The 26,601-nt window shown below is 45.1% G+C and overlaps 1 protein-coding gene across 1 annotated transcript in view; it reads left to right on the top strand.

Annotated features, from left to right (window-relative positions):
- The window catches only part of LOC120990626 (zinc finger protein 260-like), a 34,393-nt gene extending 9,889 nt beyond the window's left edge, over positions 1–24,504 (top strand). Inside the window, exon 4 of the mRNA XM_040419545.1 lies at positions 23,453–24,504. Coding sequence (XP_040275479.1) covers positions 23,453–24,402 — 950 coding nt within the window. The 3' untranslated portion in view covers positions 24,403–24,504. The remainder of the gene's footprint in view (positions 1–23,452) is intronic.
- Positions 24,505–26,601: the final 2,097 nt, after the last annotated feature.

The raw sequence follows: 26,601 nt of genomic DNA, 5'->3' as shown, positions 1-26,601 counted from the left end.
CACTGTATTCACACCTCTACCCACACTTCGTGAGCGTCCAGAGTGACATGGGGAGAAGTAATGATGCTCCATATAATAATTTTATAATATATGTGGACATATTAGGCTAGTTTCACACTAGCGGCAAGGAACTCCGGCAGGCTGTTCTGGCGGGTGAACAGCCTGACGGATCCGTGCTGCCGCTAGTGCATGCATGCCCCCGGACTACCGCTCCGACCCCATTGACTATAAACATGCCGAGAGGCGGCCGGAATAAAACTACGACATGTCGCAGTTTTATTCCGACCGCCTCTTGGCATGTTTGCCGTGCTGCCGCCAGAACTCCGGCCCGCCCCCATTATAGTTAATTGGGCCGGATCGGTAGTCCAGGGGCATGCGTGCACTAGCGGCAGCACAGATCCGACAGGCTGTTCACCCGCCGGAACAGCCTGCTGGAGTTCCTTGCCGCTAGTGTGAAAGTACCCTTAATATTTCATCTTCATCAAAACAGTATTTACAGATAAAATAAACTCTTCTATTTGCTCCACGACAGCGTCACCATTGTCACTGACAGACATTGTCTTCTTGGCTCATATTATACTTTCTCCTAGCGCTGTGACATTCATTGCTCCTACAGACTAACCCTCCTGTGCGGAGACAGTGATATTGGTGGCATGATGACTATATCACTGATTTATCTGACCGGGTGATCTGTGATAATTAACCCCATATGTACATTCCTGCGGTTTAATAGTAAACCTATCTAGAGACTGGAACTAAGTAAAGATGAGCGAACCAGTTGGTATTGAACCGGGTTTGGCCTGAACGTTGCTATTTTTTGGATGTCAGATGAACCCAAACCTTTTCACGTTAGTTTCATACGAATCCAGTAAAACATTGTGTAGCACCATTTTGGTGCACATGTCAGCGGGAAAAAACTACTAAAGAGGAAGAAGAAGCGTGCTCACATGGATAAGGCAATCAGTGCTGTAGCCTGCAGGGAAGTGTCCTAGCAGAACGTCACTCTGTGAATGAGGAGGGTTGGGTCTTACAGTGTCTGACAGAAAAAAAAGATCTTAGGGATTCGGGGACTGTCAGAAATCAATCATGTTTCTATTCTACTGCCAGGAACAGTGAAGGGAAAGGATAGAATTGCAAAGAAGAAGAATTGTGTGTGTAGAATAAGGACAAGAAGAAAAAGCTGTCAGTCAGGGAGTGAAAAGTGAGCAACTGAGACTGGCTGTGCCTCTTAGCACAACTGCTGCAAGCCTCAAAATCAGCTACCTGCAAAGATATCCTTTCATTTTTCCCCCCATTTGGGGTGGGGTGGGGGGGTGGAATAAGCGAAAACTGTATAACACATGTTTTACCATCAATCTTGCATGGTAAAACACGCTAGACACACTAGTGTGTCAGGTGATGTTACATATTTAGTCTAATTTTTAGTTTTTAGGGTTAAAAACCATATAAATCAGTGATTGATAATGTAATATTAGGGCTAAATCCAGCATGTAGGGGATCAGTACACCAATACACAGGGTAGTGCACCACATTAGCTGTGAGTGATAACGTCAGGCCTGGCCCTTAATCATCCATTTTCATTATTCTGTCTAGATTTCACACAGTTATGATTTAATTCAATTTATTTAAACCAACATATAGGTGATCAGTACACTAATACACAGGGTAGTGCCACAGTTGACCTGGTAATAATAATGGGAAATTAAGCATCAGGCATCCAATCATCCGTTGTTGTTTTTTTCTATCTCCACATGGTTGGAATTTAATTTTTGGGGGGACTTTTTCAATTTAATTGAACCAGCATATCGGTGACCAGTACATCAATACAATAGGGTAGTGCAACAATTTACCTGTGAGTGATAACATGACATTAAGGGTCAGGCGCCTTGCCCTCAATCATTTGTTTTTGTTTATTATATCACAACAAGTTTGAGTTTCATATTTTTTTTGGGACTTCAATTTAATTACATCATACACACCACTACACCAATACACAGGGTAGTGCACCAAATTATCTATGAGTGATGACAAATTTAGACCTAAGTCCATTTCCTTAATTTCTATATCCTCATGGTATCAATTTTCATAGATTTTTTTTGGAGGGGGGGGGGTGGTATCAAAATAATAGCAGTGTGTTTAAAAAAGTGAATAAAGCTCAAAATCCTTCTAATAGCTTTTATTTCCATCCACACAGATGCATTGAGAACACTACACATTCTATTCCAAATCAAAACATGAAGAAAAATATATCAAATTTGTGTTGTTTCTCAAAAAAAAAATTGAAAAGTGAATATTAGACTGTTCAAAAAAATAGCAGTGTTTGTATTCTTCTTTACAAACTCAAACATTCACTATATAAACTGAGAAATGTTTGAAGATTTTGCTTTCCTCTGAATCACTTCACTAATATCTAGTTGTATACCCGCTGTCTCTGAGACCTGCTGGACGTCTGTGCTGCTCGGAGTCACCACCTTCGGGCCCTGTGACCAGGTATTCCAGCCCAGGAGGATTGGACTACATTCCACAGTTCTTCTCTATTTCTTGGTTTTTGCCTCAGAAACTGCATTTTTGATGTCACCCCACAAGTTTTCTATTGGATTAAGATCCGGGGATTGGGCCGGCCGCTCCATAATGTCAATCTTCTTGGTCTGGAACCAAGATGTTGCACGTTCGGGTCGTTGTCTTGTTGGAACACCCATTTCAAGGGCATTTGCTCTTCAGCATAAGGAGCATGACCTCTTCAGGTATTCTGATGTATTCAGACTGATCCATGATCCCTGGTATGCGATAAATAGGCCCAACACCGTAGTATGAGACACATCCCCATATCATGATGCTTGCCCACCATGCTTCACTGTCTTCACAGTGCACTGGGGCTGAATTCAGTGTTTGGTCGTCTGACAAACTGTCTCCGTCCACTAGACTCCCAAAAAAAAGATTGTAACCTCTTCAGCACATGTCTTTTTTTCAACAGTGGGACTTTGCGGGGGCTTCTTGCAGATAGCTCGGCTTCACATAGGCGTCTTCTAATTGTAACAGGACTCACAGGGAACTTTACACCTTCTTTCATCTTCCTGGAGCTGATTGTTGCCATTTTGGCTATTCTTCTATCCATTTGAATGGTAGTTTTTCGCTTTCCTCCACGTCTTTCAGGTTTTGGTTGGCATTTTAAAGCATTTGCAATCATTTTAGCTGAGCAGGCTATCATTTCCTGCACTTTATTATATGTTTTCCCCTCTCCAATCAACTTTTTAATCAAGGTACGCTGTTCTTCTGAACAATGTTTGGAACGACCCATTTTCGTCAGAATTTCAGAGAGAAATGCACTGTAACCAGCATGTACAACATTTGCTGCCTTCCTTCCTTAAATAAGGGCAATAATTGTCACCTGTTTTTCAAAGAATGAACCTCACTCATTGAACTCCACACTGCTATTATTTTGAACATGCCCCTTTCAACAAGTGATTAAATTACAGAGCATGCATGTCATGATGGTTGGATTTCTATAACTCTACGACACCTGCTAGTAAATTATTTGGCATGTAGAAATATAATTTCTACCAAAAACAGTGATTGATCAGGTTAGTGATGTCTGACTGCTATTATTTTGAACACAATTGTACCACATCCTAGATCTCAATGAATGAAATATTCAAGTTGCAAATCTTTATTCATTACATAGTGGAATGCGTTTAGAACAATAAAACATAAAAATGATCAATGTAAATCAGAATTTATATCCCATGGAGGTCTAGATTTGGAATGATACTCAAAAGCAAAGTGGAAAATAAAATTTCAGACTGATCAAACTTCAGTGGGAATGCCACCCTACAATGCCAGGGCATGCTCCTGATAAGGCGGAGGATGTTCTCCTGAGGGATCTCCTCACAGACCTGGATTAAAGCATCAGTCAACTCCTGGACAGTCTGTGGTGCCATGTGGCCTTGGTGGATGGAACGAGACATGATGTCCCAGATGTGCTCGATTGGATTCAGGTCTGGGTAACGGGCGGGCCAGTCCATAGCATTAATGCCTTCATCATGCAGGAACTGCTAACACACTTCAGCCACATGAGGCCTAGCATTGAGGAACCCAGGGCCCACTGCACCTGTATATGGTCTCACAATGGGTCTGAGTATCTCATCCCAGTACCTAATAGCAGTCAGGGTACCTCTGGCGAGCACATGAAGGGCTGGGCAGCCCTCCAAAAAAATGCCTTCCCACACCTTTACTGACCCACTGCTAAATTGGTCAGGCTGGAGGATTTTGCAGGCAGCAGAACGTTCTCCACATTCTGTCACGTCTGTCATATGTGCTCAGTGCTAACCTGTTCTCATCTGAGAAGAGCACAGAGCGCCAATGTTGAATCTGCCAATCTTGGTGTTCTCTGTCAAAAGGCTGGTGCTCCTCCATTACATGTCACTGCACACACGTGTAGACACTGCACATGATGGCTCTTACCTTGTGATATAAGAGGCTGGTGCTCCTCCATTACATGTCACTGCACACACGTGTATACACTGCACATGACGGCTCTTACCTTGTGATATAAGAGGCTGGTGCTCCTCCATTACATGTCACTGCACACACGTGTATACACTGCACATGACGGCTCTTACCTTGTGATATAAGAGGCTGGTGCTCCTCCATTACATGTCACTGCACACACGTGTATACACTGCACATGACGGGTCTTACCTTGCGATATAAGAGGCTGGTGCTCCTCCATTACATGTCACTGCACACACGTGTATACACTGCACATGACGGGTCTTACCTTGTGATATAAGAGGCTGGTGCTCCTCCATTACATGTCACTGCACACACGTGTATACACTGCACATGACGGCTCTTACCTTGTGATATAAGAGGCTGGTGCTCCGCCATTACATGTCACTGCACACACGTGTACACACTGCACATGACGGCTCTTACCCTGTGATATAAGAGGCTGGTGCTCCTCCATTACATGTCACTGCACACACGTGTATACACTGCACATGACGGCTCTTACCCTGTGATATAAGAGGCTGGTGCTCCTCCATTACATGTCACTGCACACACGTGTATACACTGCACATGACGGGTCTTACCTTGTGATATAAGAGGCTGGTGCTCCTCCATTACACATCACTGCACACACGTGTATACACTGCACATGACGGCTCTTACCTTGTGATATAAGAGGCTGGTGCTCCTCCATTACATGTCACTGCACACACGTGTATACACTGCACATGACGGGTCTTACCCTGTGATATAAGAGGCTGGTGCTCCTCTATTACATGTCACTGCACACACGTGTATACACTGCACATGACGGCTCTTACCTTGTGATATAAGAGGATGGTGCTCCTCCATTACATGTCACTGCACACACGTGTATACACTGCACATGACGGCTCTTACCCTGTGATATAAGAGGCTGGTGCTCCTCCATTACATGTCACTGCACACACGTGTATACACTGCACATGACGGGTCTTACCTTGTGATATAAGAGGCTGGAGCTCCTCCATTACATGTCACTGCACACACGTGTACACACTGCACATGACGGGTCTTACCTTGTGATATAAGAGGCTGGTGCTCCTCCATTACATGTCACTGCACACACGTGTATACACTGCACATGACGGCTCTTACCCTGTGATATAAGAGGCTGGTGCTCCTCCATTACATGTCACTGCACACACGTGTACACACTGCACATGATGGCTCTTACCTTGTGATATAAGAGGCTGGTGCTCCTCCATTACATGTCACTGCACACACGTGTATACACTGCACATGACGGCTCTTACCTTGTGATATAAGAGGCTGGAGCTCCTCCATTACATGTCACTGCACACACGTGTACACACTGCACATGACGGGTCTTACCTTGTGATATAAGAGGCTGGTGCTCCTCCATTACATGTCACTGCACACACGTGTATACACTGCACATGACGGCTCTTACCCTGTGATATAAGAGGCTGGTGCTCCTCCATTACATGTCACTGCACACACGTGTAGACACTGCACATGATGGCTCTTACCTTGTGATATAAGAGGCTGGTGCTCCTCCATTACATGTCACTGCACACACGTGTATACACTGCACATGACGGCTCTTACCTTGTGGTATAAGAGGCTGGTGCTCCTCCATTACATGTCACTGCACACACGTGTATACACTGCACATGACGGGTCTTACCTTGTGATATAAGAGGCTGGAGCTCCTCCATTACATGTCACTGCACACACGTGTACACACTGCACATGACGGGTCTTACCTTGTGATATAAGAGGCTGGTGCTCCTCCATTACATGTCACTGCACACACGTGTATACACTGCACATGACGGCTCTTACTTGTGATATAAGAGGCTGGTGCTCCTCCATTACATGTCACTACACACACGTGTATACACTGCACATGACGGGTCTTACCTTGTGATATAAGAGGCTGGAGCTCCTCCATTACATGTCACTGCACACACGTGTACACACTGCACATGACGGGTCTTACCTTGTGATATAAGAGGCTGGTGCTCCTCCATTACATGTCACTGCACACACGTGTATACACTGCACATGACGGCTCTTACCTTGTGATATAAGAGGCTGGTGCTCCTCCATTACATGTCACTGCACACACGTGTATACACTGCACATGACGGCTCTTACCTTGTGATATAAGAGGCTGGTGCTCCTCCATTACATGTCACTGCACACACGTGTATACACTGCACATGACGGCTCTTACCTTGTGATATAAGAGGCTGGTGCTCCTCCATTACATGTCACTACACACACGTGTATACACTGCACATGACGGGTCTTACCTTGTGATATAAGAGGCTGGTGCTCCTCCATTACATGTCACTGCACACACGTGTATACACTGCACATGACGGCTCTTACCTTGTGATATAAGAGGCTGGTGCTCCTCCATTACATGTCACTGCACACACGTGTACACACTGCACATGACGGCTCTTACCTTGTGATATAAGAGGCTGGTGCTCCTCCATTACATGTCACTGCACACACGTGTATACACTGCACATGACGGCTCTTACCCTGTGATATAAGAGGCTGGTGCTCCTCCATTACATGTCACTGCACACACGTGTATACATTGCACATGACGGCTCTTACCCTGTGATATAAGAGGCTGGTGTTCCTCCATTACATGTCACTGCACACACGTGTATACACTGCACATGACGGCTCTTACCTTGTGATATAAGAGGCTGGTGCTCCTCCATTACATGTCACTGCACACACGTGTATACACTGCACATGACGGGTCTTATCCTGTGATATAAGAGGCTGGTGCTCCTCCATTACATGTCACTGCACACACGTGTATACACTGCACATGACGGGTCTTACCTTGTGATATAAGAGGCTGGTCCTCCTCCATTACAGGTCACTGCACACACGTGTACACACTGCACATGACGGCTCTTACCCTGTGATATAAGAGGCTGGTGCTCCTCCATTACATGTCACTGCACACACGTGTACACACTGCACATGACGGCTCTTACCTTGTGATATAAGAGGCTGGTGCTCCTCCATTACATGTCACTGCACACACGTGTATACACTGCACATGACGGCTCTTACCCTGTGATATAAGAGGCTGGTGTTCCTCCATTACATGTCACTGCACACACGTGTATACACTGCACATGACGGCTCTTACCCTGTGATATAAGAGGCTGGTGCTCCTCCATTACATGTCACTGCACACACGTGTATACACTGCACATGACGGCTCTTACCCTGTGATATAAGAGGCTGGTGCTCCTCCATTACATGTCACTGCACACACGTGTAGACACTGCACATGATGGCTCTTACCTTGTGATATAAGAGGCTGGAGCTCCTCCATTACATGTCACTGCACACACGTGTACACACTGCACATGACGGGTCTTACCTTGTGATATAAGAGGCTGGTGCTCCTCCATTACATGTCACTGCACACACGTGTATACACTGCACATGACGGCTCTTACTTGTGATATAAGAGGCTGGTGCTCCTCCATTACATGTCACTACACACACGTGTATACACTGCACATGACGGGTCTTACCTTGTGATATAAGAGGCTGGAGCTCCTCCATTACATGTCACTGCACACACGTGTATACACTGCACATGACGGCTCTTACCTTGTGATATAAGAGGCTGGTGCTCCTCCATTACATGTCACTACACACACGTGTATACACTGCACATGACGGGTCTTACCTTGTGATATAAGAGGCTGGTGCTCCTCCATCATGGCCTCCTTGTACAGGTCCTTGTGTCCTTCTATATACTCCCACTCCTCCATGGAGAAATAGACAGTGACGTCCTGACACCTTATAGGAACCTGACAACACAATGACACCCTTTATAGAAAATCCAGCTCACCTCTCATCCAAAGCCCTGTGCACGGAACGTGCCAAGCAAGTCAACCTTGTGGGAAATAGAAGAAAATAGTTCCAGCACTTGAAATAAAACTCAGTTGCACTTTATTTCTTCTTGTAGTTTTACATTTCCTACGTACATCAGACACAGTCACCACGTGGTATAATATGGACTTCACCGACACCATATTACAGTTGATGTTACCTGTAATTGGGAACTCCAAGGTGTCTGTGTTGAATCATGAAAGCTTTGGACAGTCGCAGTAGATTTACATGCATGACTTCCACATCTTGAATAACCTGTATATTTCAACCAAGTGTTAGTTGTGGTTTTGGTCATGAAGGGGATAAGAGTATTCGCCAATGTTCGTGAACGCCTTGAAACTTCTCTACAGCCATTTTTTTATACTTCATATAAGATGTCATCTTCGTACGTAGGCGGCCATTCTAGGAATTGTAAAAGTAGAATATTAGAACATATTAATGATATAACTAATCCTGCCTGGGTGCATCGACTGCAGCCAAACATTGTATATCTTTACATGACCGCAGTTTGAAGAGATTCCAAACATTTGCAATAGAAAAAGTGGTGTCCCCCCCCCCCCCCCCCCCCCATTCTGGATTTTCAGGTTGAACACCAGGTCTTCAATGGGATTAAACAGGAGAAAAGAGTTCATGTATTATTACTGAGTTTTCATGTTTTCCTTGTACACGAAAAGCAAATCCCGTTATATATTGTCAACAGATTACTAATATTTATTATTTATTATTATTAATGTAAATTAAGAAAATGAATTGTATATTTTTTCCTTTTTATTTTGTTCACATTGTGCGTTTTTTCAATTCTGTGGATCACTGTCATGTGATCAGTGTAGGGGGCGGAGCTCAGCAATGAAGAGGCGGGAAGGACCTATGATGATGTCACCATCATGTGATCAGTACAGGGGGCGGAGTTCATCTGTGAAGAGCACTGATCACATGACAGTGACATCATCACAGGTCCTTCACCACCGCCTCTCCACTGCTGAGCCCCGCCCCTTGTAGTGATCACATGATGATGACATCATCACAGGTCCTTCACCACCTCCTCTCCACTGCTGAGCCCCACCCCTGCACTGATCATATGACAGTGACATCATCACAGGTCCTTCACCACCTCCTCTCCACTGCTGAGCCCCGCCCCCTGCACTGATCACATGACAGTGACATCATCACAGGTCCTTCACCACCTCCTCTCCACTGCTGAGCCCCGCCCCCTGCACTGATCACATGACAGTGAGGTCACCGCAGGTCCTTCAGCTCTGGCAGTGCAGCAGATACTGGGCAGGTCCTGGTCGGTAGTCAGGGCTCTTGTTCTCTCTGGTATCAGCCATTCCTCCAGCCTGCAGGTAAGATGAGCTGTGAGGAGACAGTGTGGTGGAGAGCTCAGACATGTCACCTCTGGAGATTCTCCTCCATTACACACAAGGAATCCTTCTCCGCTCCTCAGCTTAGTATGATGGGGGAGGAGTAGTGGGGAGAGTGGGGGTTGTCATCATTTGCTGCTGAACAAAAGAATCTGCTCCGTGTGAATGAGGGTTTTCACTGCCAGCAGCTTAGATACACCCGGAGCTCAGAGTCTCCTGCCTCCACACACTGCACTGCAAGAAATCCTTCTCCACAACTCAGCTTAGTATGATGGGGGAGGGGTAGTGGGGATTGTAAGGAATATTCTTATCTTTCCCTTTATATTGTACCCCAGGTACAAGACTTCGGTATTCAGCTTGATTTGATTCTTAATCTGACGCCAGAGAGAGCGACAATGACACAAGACACACTTCTGTGCAGTTCACAGTCACTCTGCATCTTTATTGATCTCATGAGACATATATAGTCCTAACTGACATGATGTTTAAAGGGAGTCTGTCACCACATTTCAGCATATTAGACCGATCAAATAGGGTTATATGATCCACCCAGAACTTAAAAACTGTACCTTTGTTGTAGAAAATTGACTTTTCTTTTAGCCGAAAATGAACTTATAAGGTTATGTTAATGAGCCCTCTCAAGTGCCCAGGGCGGTCTCTCAATCCTCCGAGCCCAAGGCAGCACCTCCTCCACGGCTCATAACCCCGCCCTCCGTGCGCCTCTGCCCGCCCGTTTACTCCCCTCCCCTGTCCTTTTCCACTGCGGCTCTGCGGTCCAAATCGTAGCGGGCGCATGCGCAATGCGATGCCCGCTCCTGGCAGGGCATCGCGATACCTACTGCGCATGCGCCCGCTACGATTTGGACCGCACAGCCGCAGTGGAAAAGGACAGGGGAGGGGAGTAAACGGGCGGGCAGAGGCGCACGGAGGGCGGGGTTATGAGCCGTGGAGGAGGTGCTGCCTTGGGCTCGGAGGATTGAGAGACCGCCCTGGGCACTTGAGAGGGCTCATTAACATAACCTTATAAGTTCATTTTCGGCTAAAAGAAAAGTCAATTTTCTACAACAAAGGTACAGTTTTTAAGTTCTGGGTGGATCATATAACCCTATTTGATCGGTCTAATATGCCCAAATGTGGTGACAGACTCCCTTTAAGTTACCAGTAACACACATTTTTAGCCAGCTACACATTTCAGTTATCTTATCTTATACCAGAGTCCAAGGCTATATTTGATATGTGAGCAAAACCACTTTAGTAGTAGTTTTTTTTAAGAACTTTGCCTGCTACGTGTTCCTGTGTGCGTGATGTATAGATAGTGATGGAATATAAGCTTATATAAAAAAATATAGGATTTGGACTGAAATAGAACCTATCAGGGATAATGGGGGTTGTCATCATTTTCTGGCCCCTGACTGTCCTGGTGAGGGGCCCCTGCCTCCAGGAGGAGAATGAATGGAGCGGGGCCCGGCCTGAGCTCAGCTCTCTCCAGTCTTTTCTCTAGGAGTTCTGGACACAGCTGAGCACAGCCCAGAGGTGGGACCTGCATCTACCAGACATTTATCTCCTGTGGAGCCACCAGAGATCTCCATGTTGGGGCCCCTGGAATCCATGTGGTGGGGGCTCTGAGAAGCGGGGCCCCTCCAGGCTCAGGAAGTGCGGTTCTGGAGGTGACATCTGGTCTTGTCCCCTGGATGATTTCCTCTCCTCTTCTCATAAAGGCGCCTGCAGTACTAGAAGCCTCCAGCTCCTCCAGTTCTCTCCTCTTCTCCTGAATGACCACCAAGGATGGACAGGAAGGAGATCAGCAGAAGAATATTAGACCTCACCTTGGAGATCATCTCCCTGCTGAGCGGAGAGGTAAACTTTTCTAGATTTCTCTCCTCTTTATTGTATTCTGTAACAAGTCAGACATCGGGAAGGAGAATCCATCATAGGAAGTGATAGGAAGAGTCCAGGGTCCTGGAGAACGGCCTCCAGACCTTCCAAGTGATGGAGAACCTGAAGATCAGCCCCCAGTATGGTGAGTGATGTATCATGTGACCAGTGACCAATAGTCATGTTGTAGGAGCCATGAGGAGGTAAGTAGGCACGTTGTACCAGGAGGAGAGGGCCGGAGGAGAGCACATGGCCCCTGAAGGGTTTATTCCCTAAGTGTCTCTCTCCATCCACAGGAGTACACAATAGTGAAGAAGACATCAGGGGACTGTGTGACTCCCATCATCCATCTCCAGGAGTCAGGAGGGCGGAGCAGGACCCCTCCCCCCATCACAGAGCCTCCCCCTCACCCCCTGATACATGAGCAGAAGATCCTAGAGCTCACCCACAAGATGATGGAGCTGCTGACTGGAGAGGTGACACTGCTGGGAATGCTGGGAAATTCTCCAGTAACAGCACTGGAGGGGTCTGGGTGATGACGGTGTCATTGTGTTGTCAGGTTCCTATAAGGTGTCAGGACGTCACTGTCTATTTCTCCATGGAGGAGTGGGAGTATATAGAAGGACACAAGGACCTGTACAAGGAGGCCATGATGGAGGAGCACCAGCCTCTTATATCACAAGGTAAGAGCCGTCATGTGCAGTGTATACACGTGTGTGCAGTGACATGTAATGGAGGAGCACCAGCCTCTTATATCACAAGGTAAGAGCCGTCATGTGCAGTGTATACACGTGTGTGCAGTGACATGTAATGGAGGAGCACCTGCCTCTTATATCACAGGGTAAGAGCCGTCATGTGCAGTGTGTACACGTGTGTGCAGTGATATGTAATGGAGGAGCACCAGCCTCTTATATCACAGGGTAAGAGCCGTCATGTGCAGTGTATACACGTGTGTGCAGTGATATGTAATGGAGGAGCACCAGCCTCTTATATCACAGGGTAAGAGCCGTCATGTGCAGTGTATACACGTGTGTGCAGTGACCTGTAATGGAGGAGCACCAGCCTCTTATATCACAAGGTGAGACCCGTCATGTGCAGTGTATACACGTGTGTGCAGTGACATGTAATGGAGGAACACCAGCCTCTTATATCACAAGGTGAGACCCGTCATGTGCAGTGTATACACGCGTGTGCAGTGACCTGTAATGGAGGAGCACCAGCCTTTTATATCACAAGGTGAGATCCGTCATGTGCAGTGTATACACGTGTGTGCAGTGACATGTAATGGAGGAGCACCAGCCTCTTATATCACAAGGTAAGAGCCGTCATGTGCAGTGTATACACGTGTGTGCAGTGACATGTAATGGAGGAGCACCAGCCTCTTATATCACAAGGTAAGAGCCGTCATGTGCAGTGTATACACGTGTGTGCAGTGACATGTAATGGAGGAGCACCAGCCTCTTATATCACAAGGTAAGAGCCGTCATGTGCAGTGTATACACGTGTGTGCAGTGACATGTAATGGAGGAGCACCAGCCTCTTATATTACAGGGTAAGAGCCGTCATGTGCAGTGTGTACACGTGTGTGCAGTGACATGTAATGGAGGAGCACCAGCCTCTTATATCACAAGGTAAGAGCCGTCATGTGCAGTGTATACACGTGTGTGCAGTGACATGTAATGGAGGAGCACCAGCCTCTTATATCACAAGGTAAGTCCCGTCATGTGCAGTGTATACACGTGTGTGCAGTGACATGTAATAGAGGAGCACCAGCCTCTTATATCACAAAGTAAGAGCCGTCATGTGCAGTGTATACACGTGTGTGCAGTGACATGTAATGGAGGAGCACCGGCCTCTTATATCACAGGGTAAGAGCCGTCATGTGCAGTGTATACACGTGTGTGCAGTGACATGTAATGGAGGAGCCCCAGCCTCTTATATCACAGGGTAAGAGCCGTCATGTGCAGTGTATACACGTGTGTGCAGTGACATGTAATGGAGGAGCACCAGCCTCTTATATCACAAGGTAAGACCCTTCCATGTGCAGTGTATACACGTGTGTGCAGTGACATGTAATGGAGGAGCACCAGCCTCTTATATCACAGGGTAAGAGCCGTCATGTGCAGTGTATACACGTGTGTGCAGTGACATGTAATGGAGGAGCCCCAGCCTCTTATATCACAGGGTAAGAGCCGTCATGTGCAGTGTATACACGTGTGTGCAGTGACATGTAATGGAGGAGCACCAGCCTCTTATATCACAAGGTAAGACCCTTCCATGTGCAGTGTATACACGTGTGTGCAGTGACATGTAATGGAGGAGCACCAGCCTCTTATATCACAAGGTAAGAGCCGTCATGTGCAGTGTATACACGTGTGTGCAGTGACATGTAATGGAGGAGCACCAGCCTCTTATATCGCAAGGTAAGAGCCGTCATGTGCAGTGTATACACGTGTGTGCAGTGACATGTAATGGAGGAGCACCAGCCTCTTATATCACAGGGTAAGAGCCGTCATGTGCAGTGTATACACGTGTGTGCAGTGACATGTAATGGAGGAGCACCAGCCTCTTATATCACAAGGTAAGTCCCGTCATGTGCAGTGTATACACGTGTGTGCAGTGACATGTAATAGAGGAGCACCAGCCTCTTATATCGCAAGGTAAGAGCCGTCATGTGCAGTGTATACACGTGTGTGCAGTGACATGTAATGGAGGAGCACCAGCCTCTTATATCACAGGGTAAGAGCCGTCATGTGCAGTGTATACACGTGTGTGCAGTGACATGTAATGGAGGAGCACCAGCCTCTTATATCACAAGGTAAGTCCCGTCATGTGCAGTGTATACACGTGTGTGCAGTGACATGTAATAGAGGAGCACCAGCCTCTTATATCACAAGGTAAGAGCCGTCATGTGCAGTGTATACACGTGTGTGCAGTGACATGTAATGGAGGAGCACCAGCCTCTTATATCACAAGGTAAGAGCCGTCATGTGCAGTGTATACACGTGTGTGCAGTGACATGTAATGGAGGAGCCCCAGCCTCTTATATCACAGGGTAAGAGCCGTCATGTGCAGTGTGTGCAGTGACATGTAATGGAGGAGCCCCAGCCTCTTATATCACAGGGTAAGAGCCGTCATGTGCAGTGTATACACGTGTGTGCAGTGACATGTAATGGAGGAGCACCAGCCTCTTATATCACAAGGTAAGACCCTTCCATGTGCAGTGTACACACGTGTGTGCAGTGACATGTAATGGAGGAGCACCAGCCTCTTATATCACAGGGTAAGAGCCGTCATGTGCAGTGTGTACACGTGTGTGCAGTGACATGTAATGGAGGAGCACCAGCCTCTTATATCGCAAGGTAAGAGCCGTCATGTGCAGTGTATACACGTGTGTGCAGTGACATGTAATGGAGGAGCACCAGCTTCTTATATCACAGGGTAAGAGCCGTCATGTGCAGTGTATACACGTGTGTGCAGTGACATGTAATGGAGGAGCACCAGCCTCTTATATCACAAGGTAAGTCCCGTCATGTGCAGTGTATACACGTGTGTGCAGTGACATGTAATAGAGGAGCACCAGCCTCTTATATCACAAGGTAAGAGCCGTCATGTGCAGTGTATACACGTGTGTGCAGTGACATGTAATGGAGGAGCACCGGCCTCTTATATCACAGGGTAAGAGCCGTCATGTGCAGTGTATACACGTGTGTGCAGTGACATGTAATGGAGGAGCCCCAGCCTCTTATATCACAGGGTAAGAGCCGTCATGTGCAGTGTATACACGTGTGTGCAGTGACATGTAATGGAGGAGCACCAGCCTCTTATATCACAAGGTAAGACCCTTCCATGTGCAGTGTATACACGTGTGTGCAGTGACATGTAATGGAGGAGCACCAGCCTCTTATATCACAGGGTAAGAGCCGTCATGTGCAGTGTATACACGTGTGTGCAGTGACATGTAATGGAGGAGCCCCAGCCTCTTATATCACAGGGTAAGAGCCGTCATGTGCAGTGTATACACGTGTGTGCAGTGACATGTAATGGAGGAGCACCAGCCTCTTATATCACAAGGTAAGACCCTTCCATGTGCAGTGTATACACGTGTGTGCAGTGACATGTAATGGAGGAGCACCAGCCTCTTATATCACAAGGTAAGAGCCGTCATGTGCAGTGTATACACGTGTGTGCAGTGACATGTAATGGAGGAGCACCAGCCTCTTATATCGCAAGGTAAGAGCCGTCATGTGCAGTGTATACACGTGTGTGCAGTGACATGTAATGGAGGAGCACCAGCCTCTTATATCACAGGGTAAGAGCCGTCATGTGCAGTGTATACACGTGTGTGCAGTGACATGTAATGGAGGAGCACCAGCCTCTTATATCACAAGGTAAGTCCCGTCATGTGCAGTGTATACACGTGTGTGCAGTGACATGTAATAGAGGAGCACCAGCCTCTTATATCGCAAGGTAAGAGCCGTCATGTGCAGTGTATACACGTGTGTGCAGTGACATGTAATGGAGGAGCACCAGCCTCTTATATCACAGGGTAAGAGCCGTCATGTGCAGTGTATACACGTGTGTGCAGTGACATGTAATGGAGGAGCACCAGCCTCTTATATCACAAGGTAAGTCCCGTCATGTGCAGTGTATACACGTGTGTGCAGTGACATGTAATAGAGGAGCACCAGCCTCTTATATCACAAGGTAAGAGCCGTCATGTGCAGTGTATACACGTGTGTGCAGTGACATGTAATGGAGGAGCACCAGCCTCTTATATCACAAGGTAAGAGCCGTCATGTGCAGTGTATACACGTGTGTGCAGTGACATGTAATGGAGGAGCCCCAGCCTCTTATATCACAGGGTAAGAGCCGTCATGTGCAGTGTGTGCAGTGACATGTAATGGAGGAGCCCCAGCCTCTTATATCACAGGGTAAGAGCCGTCATGTGCAGTGTATACACGTGTGTGCAGTGACATGTAATGGAGGAGCACCAGCCTCTTATATCACAAGGTAAGACCCTTCCATGTGCAGTGTACACACGTGTGTGCAGTGACATGTAATGGAGGAGCACCAGCCTCTTATATCACAGGGTAAGAGCCGTCATGTGCAGTGTGTACACGTGTGTGCAGTGACATGTAATGGAGGAGCACCAGCCTCTTATATCGCAAGGTAAGAGCCGTCATGTGCAGTGTATACACGTGTGTGCAGTGACATGTAATGGAGGAGCACCAGCTTCTTATATCACAGGGTAAGAGCCGTCATGTGCAGTGTATACACGTGTGTGCAGTGACATGTAATGGAGGAGCACCAGCCTCTTATATCACAAGGTAAGACCCGTCATGTGCAGTGTATACACGTGTGTGCAGTGACATGTAATGGAGGAGCACCAGCCTCTTATATCACAAGGTAAGAGCCGCCATGTGCAGTGTATACACGTGTGTGCAGTGACATGTAATGGAGGAGCACCAGCCTCTTATATCACAAGGTAAGAGCCGTCATGTGCAGTGTGTACACGTGTGTGCAGTGACATGTAATGGAGGAGCTCCAGCCTCTTATATCACAAGGTAAGAGCCGCCATGTGCAGTGTATACACGTGTGTGCAGTGACCTGTAATGGAGGAGCACCAGCCTCTTATATCACAAGGTAAGAGCCGTCATGTGCAGTGTATACACGTGTGTGCAGTGACATGTAATGGAGGAGCACCAGCCTCTTATATCACAGGGTAAGAGCCGTCATGTGCAGTGTATACACGTGTGTGCAGTGACATGTAATGGAGGAGCACCAGCCTCTTATATCACAAGGTAAGAACCGTCATGTGCAGTGTATACACGTGTGTGCAGTGACATGTAATGGAGGAGTACCAGCCTCTTATATCACAAGGTAAGAGCCGTCATGTGCAGTGTATACACGTGTGTGCAGTGACATGTAATGGAGGAGCACCAGCCTCTTATATCACAAGGTAAGAGCCGTCATGTGCAGTGTATACACGTGTGTGCAGTGACATGTAATGGAGGAGCACTAGCCTCTTATATCACAAGGTAAGAGCCGTCATGTGCAGTGTATACACGTGTGTGCAGTAACATGTAATGGAGGAGCACCAGCCTCTTATATCACAAGGTAAGACCCGTCATCTGCAGTGTATACACGTGTGTGCAGTAACATGTAATGGAGAAGTCTCACAATTTTTTCTCTTCTTAAATGACATCCTATCCTATTTAAAACAAGGCACCTGCCTATTGTGTCAGGAAGGGGGGGGGGAAGCAGTTTACAGCAAAAATAGATGATTTATGTGAATTCTTTTTGGGAGTTTGTAGACGAATCATCTCTTTTTTTAATGTTCCTCATTCCTGAACAGGGAAAGAAGACTTGGAGGGGGATATAGATGTAGAGCTTTCTGCGACATCTCGGAGACTGGGAGGAGTACTTTTGTCTGATCTATAGACAGATCTACAGGAGGCCATGTATTCAGTCACTGTGTGCTTGTGTCTCCACAGATGGATCCAGGAGGAGAAATCCACCAGAGAGATGTCCCCGTCCTCTGTATTCCCAGGACTGTCCAGAGGAGAAGGTCCCAGAGAACCCTCAGGTAGATGGAGCTGAGCCCTGTACACATCTATATAGGGGGGTCCTGCAGTCATAGAGGGGTCATAGATTGTGGGGGTCTCTTCTGTGGATCTGTTAGATTTCCCACCTGTCTGCTGTATTGTACTGAATTGTTACAGATGACAAATCAGGGGGAAGATCTGACTGATATTAAAGTGGAGGATGAAGAAGAGAGGATGATGGGCGATCCCCCGTGTAAGAGTGAGGTGGAGGAGGACATTCCAGGAGATGTCACCACAGGTATGGAATCATGAATGGGGAAAGTGACTGACATGTGTGAACGTGCTCTTAGATAACCAGTGACTGATCTGTGCTGCTCTTGTAGTCTGTCCTAAATTGGGATTGTAAGGTTCCACCATATGGAGACAGCAAACAACTAGAAATTTTTGCCGGAGGATGGGGGGGGGGGGGGGGGGCTTAAGTTACGCCATTGTGTCACAGAAGTCAGCCACTAGGTGATATAATATGTTCATTGTTGAGCTTTGCTTGTTCTAGAATACAAGGCGGTGGAGTAAATCCAATCTCACTCTAAGGGTCCATCCTATAGGATATTGGCCGCGTGCATTCTGTGTCAGATCGGAACGTCCTTTACTATGATAAAATGTATATTCTTGTCCATAGAACATGTTGTATTATTGTCCATTTTTATCTTTTTTTGGGGGCCGCAGAACAAAAATGCAGTTGCGGACAGCACACTGTGCTCTACACATCTTTCACACTCTATTTAAATGAATGGCTCCACTTCTGTTCTGCAAAATTGCAAAATGGATGCGGACAAAAAAATACGGTCATGTGAATGGTCCCTTTCCCCAGAAATCTAACGACCATCTAAGGTAAAAAACATCCAAGTAGATGTTTTGAGCGTCAGTTTGCCATTTGTTGGTTCCGTTTAGTATTGGTCAGTATAGCAATGACCCGTCTGTCATGTGACTGTATGAGTAGGAGTGAAGTGTGATACCAGGGCCCAGAAGTGCACACCACCATTACTGTCATACACTGTTAGGATTGATTATATGGTGCTGATTGACCACATCCGTGTTATACTATATGTGAACGTCTATAAAGCTGAGATCTGGGGACTGTTCGGCCATTAGGCCATACAGACCACATTGTCGTGTCCATGAAATAGGTTACCTCATGGCACAATTTTTTGTTCAATATAGACTGTGAAAACAGAATACTACATCACTATATACAAGAATCTGAGATCAAAATCACTTGTCCTATCTAAAAGATGTCATTTTGTCATGGTGGATGGGTCACTTGTGCCATCTTAAAGAGGTCACCATGTCGTGGTGGATGGGTAACTTGTCTTGGTGGATGGGTCACTTGTCGCATCTTAAAGAGGTCACCTTGTCGTGGTGGATAGGTCACTTTTCCAATCTTAAAAAGGTCACCGTGTCGTAGTGGTTGGGTCATTTGTCCCATCTTAAAGAGGTCACCTTGTCATGGTGGGTGGGCACAAATGGTTTTGTTTAAAACATATTACTTTATTATTTATTATTAATTTATATAGTAAATATTGCTTCAGTTCTGCGATGTCCAACCTACATCCTTCCAGCTATTGCAAAACTACAGCTCCCAACATCCCCTGATAGCTGTAGGTTGTCCGTACTTTTTGGAAGTTGTAGTTTTGCAACAGCTAGAGGGCCGCAGGTCAGGCATGCCTGCTTTAGTTGATATATTCAATCTTTGCTGTTGCTATGTGTTTCAACTGTAGACCCTTGCCATAATCACTAGATTTCACAATACAAACTGCATGTCCGATTAAATAGATCTTTTAGACCTGAAGAGGCCGGTGTACTTACTGTAAAATTCTATTTCGGAATGGTTGATATTAAAATTAGTATTTTATTGTGAGATAGCCCAGCAATCATGTGACCTGTACTCATGAGCTTTACCTGTTCTGTGTCCACTGATTGCTTAATTGACAAGATCCTTTTAGCGCACCTCCTCCCCTGCTGCTGCTGCTAACTCACATATTCTCAGTACAAGCTGCAGTATAAAGCAGCAGGCAGAATTAGAAGCTGTAATTCTACAGTGAAACTGCTCCTGGAAGACAGGCGCTCTCTTACTAAAGAACCAGGGAGACTGTACTGAGCAGTGTGAGGTTTCAGCAGCAGCAGCAGCAGGGGAGGAGGTGCACTAAAAAGAGCTTGTGAATTAAAGGGAATGTGTCATCAGAAAATGACCTATTGTTTAAATCATGTTAGTATGTCATACATACTTTTTTTAAAACTATGGGTAATATTATTTTTAATTTTCCATGTCAACATCTGCAGTTTACACACTAGACACTAAGCCTAATTATAGGGGCCACTTTACTACAGTTATCTGCTTATCATTACAGGTAGGATTGTGATGACATATCTCCCCTCACTCTCTCTGTATATATCTATATAGGACACAGGATCTGCCATTCACAATAGGCGATTGTCAAAGCTTATCTATTCTTTCTTTGTACAATGAGCTCTGCACAGATCACAGAGCATGCCTAGAAAACACTTCCATAGAAGTCAATGTGTGAGCTCCAAGCCATTGGACCGTGGGGCTGCCATAAAGCATATATATATATATATATATGCTGTTAAGAGTAGCTCAGGCAAGATGGCTGCCCCCATAATCATGTTCAGGAAATAGAGTAAAAAATAAAAACATATTAGAAAAAAGCTGTATTTCTATTTCTAAAAATTTTTGGTAACACATTCCTTTTAACCCCTTCCCGCACCTGGGTGTAAATATATGTCCAGGTGAGCATTAACTTTGCGCCTACAGTTATGCCCGAACAGACTAACCAATCAGAGCGTACTTCAGCTGAAAATGCTGGTTTTAGGCTCTGATCTGTTCATGACAGTGGAGATCAGAACCTGCATAAAAGTAGTGCTCCGAGTCCCCCAGCAGCCTTCTGTTTGAGCCATGACGGCCCTTGAGCCATGCAAGCACACAGGTACATTGACTGGAAAATAAAAAAAAGTTATGGCTTTTAGATATAGTGATGCAAAAAAACAAAAAATAACTAATAATAAAAAGTGATTTGATGATATAAAAGTGGTAAAACATAAAAAAACAATACAAATTTGTAACAACCCGCAGAATAAAGTTATCATATCAAATATACCATATGGAGAACCACATAATAATAAATAAATAAAAAACACTGACAGAATAGCAATTTTTGCCCACCTCAGCTCCTAAAAAATGAAACTACACTTTGTGCCACAAAAAATGAGCCTTCATACAGCTCAGTCAACAATAAAATAAAAAAGTTATGGCCCCTACAATCAATTTCTACATATTCTATGTCATCTGCCCATACAGCAGTTTACAAGCACATATGGGCTTTTGCTGTATTCAGTAGAAAATGGGTAACAGACTGTGGGGTGCATTTTCCCCTGTTACCCCTTGTGAAAATTAAACATTTGGGGCTAAAGCAACATTTTCCTGTAAAAATTTATTTTTTTATTTTTATGGCCAAGTGTTTCTAAATTCTGTTAAATGCCTGTGAGGTCAAAGTCCTCACTACACCCCTCAAAAAATTTCTTGGGGGGTGTAGTCTCCAAAATGGGGTTACTTTTTGTGGGTTTTCTTTCTATGGGTAGCTCATGGTTCCTTCAAATCTGATATGACTCCCGAAAACCATTCCAGCAAAATCTGCCCTCTAAAAACCATATGGCGCTCTTTCCTTCTGAGCGCTGCCATGTGCCCATACAGCAGTTTACAATTGCATATGGGGGCTAATGTTCATGGGTGGTTTCTAAGGTGAGGCCCTCAAAGTAACTACGAAACTGAAGTGGTTCTTAAAAAAGTCAGTTTGTAAAGTTTATAGAAAATGTGAAAAATTGCTTCTAAAATTCTAAGCCATATAACATCCTAAAAAATAAAATTACATTTACAAAATAATGCCGACATAAAGTAGACATGTGGTGAATGGTAATTAAAAAAAACTATTATATTTTTCGTAGAAATTCAAATTTACAAAATTGCAATAATAATAATTTTCCAAATTGTAAATTTGGGATTTTTTGCAAAATAAAGGTAAAACAAACCAGCTCAAATTTCCCATTAACCACCTAACTGTTTTGCCCCAGTCCAGCTCCAGCAGTGGGAAAAGTAGCTAACTGGAGGAGGGAGGGCTGCTTTAGATGCTGCTATCTCCTGAGTGGTAGCAGCTAGAAAGATGCACTTGTCTTGTTTGAAAGCTGGCATTCCAAGCTTTCAGACAATACCAGAATGACAGCAATACGTTCAGTACCGGGGAAGATATCACTGATAGAAATCGGGATGCTGTGAATGCAGCTGAAAGTAAAGACAGGTTTTACCCGCAATTATTCCCGACTCGATTTCTAACAGTGATTTCTCCTCTGTTGCTTGGACTTTAGCTGCCATTTTGGTCTCCATTCAGGAGATATCAGCATCTAAAGCAGCCCTCCCCCCTTCAGTTAGCTACTTTTCCCACTGCCCGAGCTGGACTCGGGCAAAACAGGTGGTTAACCTGAAGTACAATGTGTGATGAGGAATATGGTGATGGATGCTTTTATGTGAACTTGTATTAAAGTAATTCCTAATTGATGTTGATTGGCAAAATGTGTTGACATAGTGTAGGACTGGGTGCTAGACATGGTCAGGCTTTTCAATATTTTTAAATTTTAGTCATAATTTACTGTATATAATATAAATCATAACCTGCACTGTCAGGAAATTATAAAAAAAAAAAGCTGTATACGGCTGGAATCATATTTGCAAAGCCAGGAATGGACTCAGAATGAATATCTGCTGAATGTCCACTTCTAGTCTAATAGGAATGTTGTATGATTGTTTGCTGTGTAGTTTGGAAAAAAATAAATCACAAATTCCAATTTTTATCTTAACAGAAAATTCCAGTAAGAATTCTGAGGGAAACTTCAAGTTACCACTAGATTATAAAGTTAAAGATGAAGCTATCATGCATCGCCCTTCAGGAGAAAACCTTAATGTATGTCCTGGACTTCACAGTACAGATCTATCATATAATCCTCCTAATCGTGAGGAACCTTCTCCTGACCAATCACAGATTGTTACCACAAGTATAAGTCAGAAAGGGGGTGAAAAGTTTCACTGTGGTAAAGAGTCCACAAAAAGATCAGGTCTCTCCACACACAGAGGAATTCACACAAGGGAAAAGCCATTCTCCTGTTCAGAATGTGGGAAGTGCTTTACAGTGAAGTCAAACCTTGCTGCACATAAGAGAGTTCACACAGGAGAGAAGCCGCATTCATGTTCAGAATGTGGGAAATGTTTTACACAAAAATCGGATCTTGTTAAACATCAGAGAATTCACACAGGAGAGAATCTGTATCCATGTTCACAATGTGGGAAGTGTTTTACAGGAAAATCAAAACTTGTAATTCATGAAAGAAGTCACACAGGAGAGAAGCCATATTCATGTTCAGAATGTGGAAAATGTTTTACACAACAATCATATCTTGTTATACATGAGAGACTTCACACAGGAGAGAAGCCATATTCATGTTTAGAATGTGGGGAATGTTTTCCACGAAAATCATATCTCCTTACACATGAGAAACGTCACACAGGAGAAAAACCATATTCATGTTCAGAATGTGGGAAATGTTTTACAAGGAAATCAAATCTTGTTACACATGAGAGAAGTCACACAGTAGAGAAGCAGTATTCATGTTCAGAATGTGGGAAATGTTTTACGCAACAGTATTATCTTGGTATACATGAGAGAATTCACACAGGAGAGAAGCCGTATTCATGTTTACAATGTGGGAAATGTTTTACACAAAAATCATATCTTGCTGTGCATGAGAGAATGCACACAGGAGAGAAACCTTATTCATGTTCACAATGTGGGAAAAGTTTTCAACGGAAATCAACTCTTCTTATACATGAGAGAAGTCACACAGGAGAGAAACCATATTCGTGTTCAGAATGTGGGAAATGTTTTACAGATAAATCATATCTTGTTACACATGAGAGAATTCACACAGGAGAGAAACCATATTCATGTTCAGAATGTGGGAAATGTTTTAAATGGAAATCACAACATGTTGTACATGAAAGAATTCACACACGAGAGAAGCCAATTCCACATATTTAAAGGGATCCTGTCAGATTGAACATGATGTTTGAGCTGCAGGCAACATGTTATAGAGCAGATTCATATATAGTTTTAAGGCAAAAAAAATCAATTTAACGTTTCATGCACACGACTGTTGTGTGTTTTACCGTCCGCAAATTGCGGATCCGCAAAACACGGATGGCGTCCGTGTGCATTCCGCAATTTGCGGAACGGCACGGACAGCCATTGATATAACTGCCTATTCTTGTCCGCAAAACGGATGCGGACAGCACAGTTGAAGTGAATGGGTCCGCATCCAAGCTGCAAAAACTGCGGCTCAGATGCGGACCAAAACAACGGTCGTGTGCATGAGGCCTAACTTTGTATTTTCTCATTCTGAGTTTTGAAGTCTAGGAGGTGGTCCTATCAGTGATTGACAGGCTTCCCTCTATGACCGTGTATATAGAGATAGCTGATTGCACTGCATTTTCATGGTGTCAGTTTCCCTTTAACATATTATGTTATTCATGGGCCTTTAACAGCCAATAAAATAGTTTTTTGGTGGAATCTGACAAATGACCAAATTATATTTCCCTTATGGATAGAAGGCAGAAGAGCCTTGTTTATTTCCAGAGCAGTGAAGATGAATTGTTTCCACGAATCTTGCTTCTTATCACTGTATTCACACCTCCACCCATAGGAAAAACTTAAACACTATTTAAAGAGTCACTGTACTTTCACATCATCTCATTTAATAAAGAATGGTGTAACTAGCAAATGTCTAAATCACTTCATTAAAATAATCTGCCTACATTCACCTGAAAAGCTGTGAAATTATGGCCACTAGGCCATTCTCCCTTTTAACTTGGAGCAGCAGCAGTGTGGGTGTGGAAAGGCTACGGATATAGTGGCACGTGGCCACAATAGTAGCGGCAGCATGTATGGAACATACATGGCAGTAGGTCGGCTGTCTATGGGTAGTAGTAGTGTTGGTATTGGCAGATGTTTTGCGTTAATAGCAATGGCAGCAGGGGATTAGCAGTGAGAAGCTGCAGCAGCTGAGGTGGCGGCAGAAGCAGCCATATAGTACATATTGGCAGGCAGCAGCAGCCTTATGGAAGATGATTGTTGGTAGGCTGCAGCAGTGGAATGGTGGAGGCAGGCAGACAGCAACAGCGGCAAGATTAGGCACTGCCACCAAGGCCGGATGTATTCTTTGTCCTCAGCCGGAGGAGTGTGAAAATCCTCCTGAATCCAAGCTTGTTCATTTTGACAAAAGTGATGTTGTGGACAACTTGGTCCATTTGTTCATCACACCCACTGCGCCACTGAAAATTCTCCGAGATGACACTGAAGGCTGGTCAAGAAAAAAAAAAAAAAAAGAGAGAACATGCTGTGAGAAACCATGGGGTCAGATAACCGGGTATGCACCAGAGACTGGACAGATTGTAGGTAGGCCTGAACCTGGGAGCTGTCTTCTTGCTGACTGGTCTCAGCCTGGCACAGCACATGGAAAAACTGCTCTATCATGTTGAGGAGACTCAAATAGCTGCTGCTATGGCTTCTGCTGCTTGTGGCAGCAGCAGGGGGGTGGAGAGAGGCCTCCCTTTCATACACACTGGTGGCAGGCATCTGCTCACCATAAGCTGCAGCAAGCTGCACACATAGTGTTTCCTGGTAATAATATAATTTGTCCTCCTGTTCTGCGGGAGGAAAACATGCCTTCATTTTGCTTTGATAGTGAGGGTCTAAAAGCATGGCTATCCAGTAATTATCAGACGGCTTGATGTCAACGATCTGCCTGTCACTGCATAAGCAAGCAAGCATTCAGATCGCCATTCTGGCCAGCGTGCACGAGGAGCCAGTTCTTTCCTGTTCTGCCTCCCACTGAAATAATTGGGTGTCCTGGCCCTTGCCATCCTCATCATCGTTCTCTTGCTCCTCTGACTCTTGCTCCTGTTGCAGTGGCATCTCCTCATTCATGGCAGGTTCCCTTTTTTGGGTCCCCAACAGCTGCAGGATGAAGAGCAAAATGCATTAGCTGTTCTTCTTCCTCCGTTGTCCATTGCTGCATGAGTGTCAGCGTCTGTTGTAAGATAACTACGAGGGGGATGACATTATTCATGCCTCAGTTGTCCCTGCTGACAAACTTTGTGGCCTTTTCAAAGGGCTTCAGCAGCCTCTAGGCTGCCACTGATCTCGAAGAAACACATGCTCCCTGCTGCTAAGGCGAGGTGG

Source organism: Bufo bufo, chromosome 2, assembly GCF_905171765.1.
Source record: "Bufo bufo chromosome 2, aBufBuf1.1, whole genome shotgun sequence".
NCBI classification, from domain to species: domain Eukaryota; kingdom Metazoa; phylum Chordata; class Amphibia; order Anura; family Bufonidae; genus Bufo; species Bufo bufo.
This window is presented reverse-complemented; position numbering and strand designations above follow the sequence as displayed.